Source organism: Salmo trutta, unplaced genomic scaffold (assembly GCF_901001165.1).
Source record: "Salmo trutta unplaced genomic scaffold, fSalTru1.1, whole genome shotgun sequence".
In the NCBI taxonomy this organism is placed as follows: domain Eukaryota; kingdom Metazoa; phylum Chordata; class Actinopteri; order Salmoniformes; family Salmonidae; genus Salmo; species Salmo trutta.
Window position 1 is genome coordinate 41,318 of NW_021822932.1, and position 2,500 is coordinate 43,817.

Here is a 2,500-nt window from a genome sequence, read left to right on the forward strand (position 1 = left end):
CTCCCTCCTCTCCTCTCTCCCTCCCCTCCCCCCCCTCCTTTCCCTCCCTCTCCCGCCCTCCTTCCCTCCCTCCCATCCAGCCCTCCCTCCCCCCCTCCTCCCCTCCTCCCTCCCTCCTCCCTCCACTCCCCTCCCTCCCTCCCCCCCCTCCTTCCCTCCCCTCCCTCCCTCCCTCCCTCCCTCTATAGTACCTAGCCCCCGAGGTGTTACACAAGCAGCCGTATGACAGGTCGGTCGACTGGTGGTGTTTAGGAGCCGTGCTCTATGAGATGTTGTATGGCCTGGTTAGTACAAAAAAAACTTTTCGTTTGGTGAATACCATTTTTTTTAGGGTCAACCTGGGAATTGGTACAATTTACTTTTAAATTGATGATATATAGTGTTAGGTTCTAAATAAACCTAGTAAAATAAAATCACGGACGATTAGTAAAGCTCAAAACAAGTTTATTCACCCACTGGGTCATACAGCTGTATAGGACAGAGACATAGTTCCACCAGTATAGAGTTGGGTAAAAGTATCCTCACTCCTTCTAAACAGTACATTGTTTATTGCTAGGCAGAACTTTAGTGATATCTGTTCTTCCTCACGTCATCTCACCTGACCTCGGTCCCCAAATTCCTCACTCCTCCCCCACAGGATCCATGATGTCTAACAATAACCAATTCTGACAGAATGCAACAAAAAAACGTTCTACATTCCCCTTCTCTCTCTCCCTCAGTCACATGAATAAGGATACTTTATATTTTCAGGTTTAGATCTCATCAATCCATCAATAACTATTCTTTCTTAAAGGATATAACTTATAAATGCCACATGAGCTTTTAGTTTTAACTGTTTCACCTCATCAGAATCCAAAATATAATATTGTTTTACTCCAGTGCACGTTGTCTACTATATAGTTACAACACCGCCAGGTATATAACTCATCCATCAGTAACATTGTCTGCTATATAGTTACAACACCGCCAGGTATATAACTCATCCATCAGTAACATGTCTGCTATATAGTTACAACACCGCCAGGTATATAACTCATCCATCAGTAACATGTCTGCTCTATAGTTACAACACCGCCAGGTATATAACTCATCCATCAGTAACATGTCTGCTATATAGTTACAACACCGCCAGGTATATAACTCATCCATCAGTAACATGTCTGCTGTATAGTTACAACACCGCCAGGTGTATAACTCATCCATCAGTAACATGTCTGCTGTATAGTTACAACACCGCCAGGTATATAACTCATCCATCAGTAACATGTCTGCTATATAGTTACAACACCGCCAGGTATATAACTCATCCATCAGTAACATGTCTGCTATATAGTTACAACACCGCCAGGTATATAACTCATCCATCAGTAACATGTCTGCTATATAGTTACAACACCGCCAGGGATATAACTCATCCATCAGTAACATGTCTGCTATATAGTTACAACACCGCCAGGTATATAACTCATCCATCAGTAACATGTCTGCTATATAGTTACAACACCGCCAGGTATATAACTCATCCATCAGTAACATGTCTACTATATAGTTACAACACCGCCAGGTATATAACTCATCCATCAGTAACATGTCTGCTATATAGTTACAACACCGCCAGGTATATAACTCATCCATCAGTAACATGTCTGCTATATAGTTACAACACCGCCAGGTATATAACTCATCCATCAGTAACATGTCTACTATATAGTTACAACACCGCCAGGTATATAACTCATCCATCAGTAACATGTCTACTATATAGTTACAACACCGCCAGGGATATAACTCATCCATCAGTAACATGTCTGCTGTATAGTTACAACACCGCCAGGGATATAACTCATCCATCAGTAACATGTCTGCTATATAGTTACAACACCGCCAGGTATATAACTCATCCATCAGTAACATGTCTACTATATAGTTACAACACCGCCAGGTATATAACTCATCCATCAGTAACATGTCTGCTATATAGTTACAACACCGCCAGGGATATAACTCATCCATCAGTAACATGTCTGCTGTATAGTTACAACACCGCCAGGTATATAACTCATCCATCAGTAACATGTCTGCTATATAGTTACAACACCGCCAGGGATATAACTCATCCATCAGTAACATGTCTGCTATATAGTTACAACACCGCCAGGGATATAACTCCTCCATCAGTAACATGTCTGCTATATAGTTACAACACCGCCAGGTATATAACTCATCCATCAGTAACATGTCTACTATATAGTTACAACACCGCCAGGTATATAACTCATCCATCAGTAACATGTCTGCTATATAGTTACAACACCGCCAGGTATATAACTCATCCATCAGTAACATGTCTGCTATATAGTTACAACACCGCCAGGTATATAACTCATCCATCAGTAACATGTCTGCTATATAGTTACAACACCGCCAGGTATATAACTCATCCATCAGTAACATGTCTGCTATATAGTTACAACACCGCCAGGTATATAACTCATCCATC

At 41.5% G+C, this 2,500-nt stretch overlaps 1 protein-coding gene and 1 long non-coding RNA gene across 2 annotated transcripts in view; both read left to right on the forward strand.

The window, feature by feature from the left end:
* Positions 1-188: 188 nt before the first annotated feature.
* LOC115187313 (serine/threonine-protein kinase Sgk1) overlaps positions 189-2,500 on the forward strand; it is a gene marked incomplete at its 5' end in the record, with an annotated part of 7,950 nt that continues 5,638 nt past the window's right edge. Inside the window, 1 exon segment of the mRNA XM_029746382.1 lies at positions 189-284. Within this exon segment, the coding sequence (XP_029602242.1) occupies positions 189-284 (96 nt within the window).
* LOC115187314 (uncharacterized) overlaps positions 1,815-2,500 on the forward strand; it is an 885-nt gene continuing 199 nt past the window's right edge. Inside the window, exon 1 of the long non-coding RNA XR_003876020.1 lies at positions 1,815-2,482. This is a non-coding gene — a long non-coding RNA (uncharacterized LOC115187314). The remainder of the gene's footprint in view (positions 2,483-2,500) is intronic.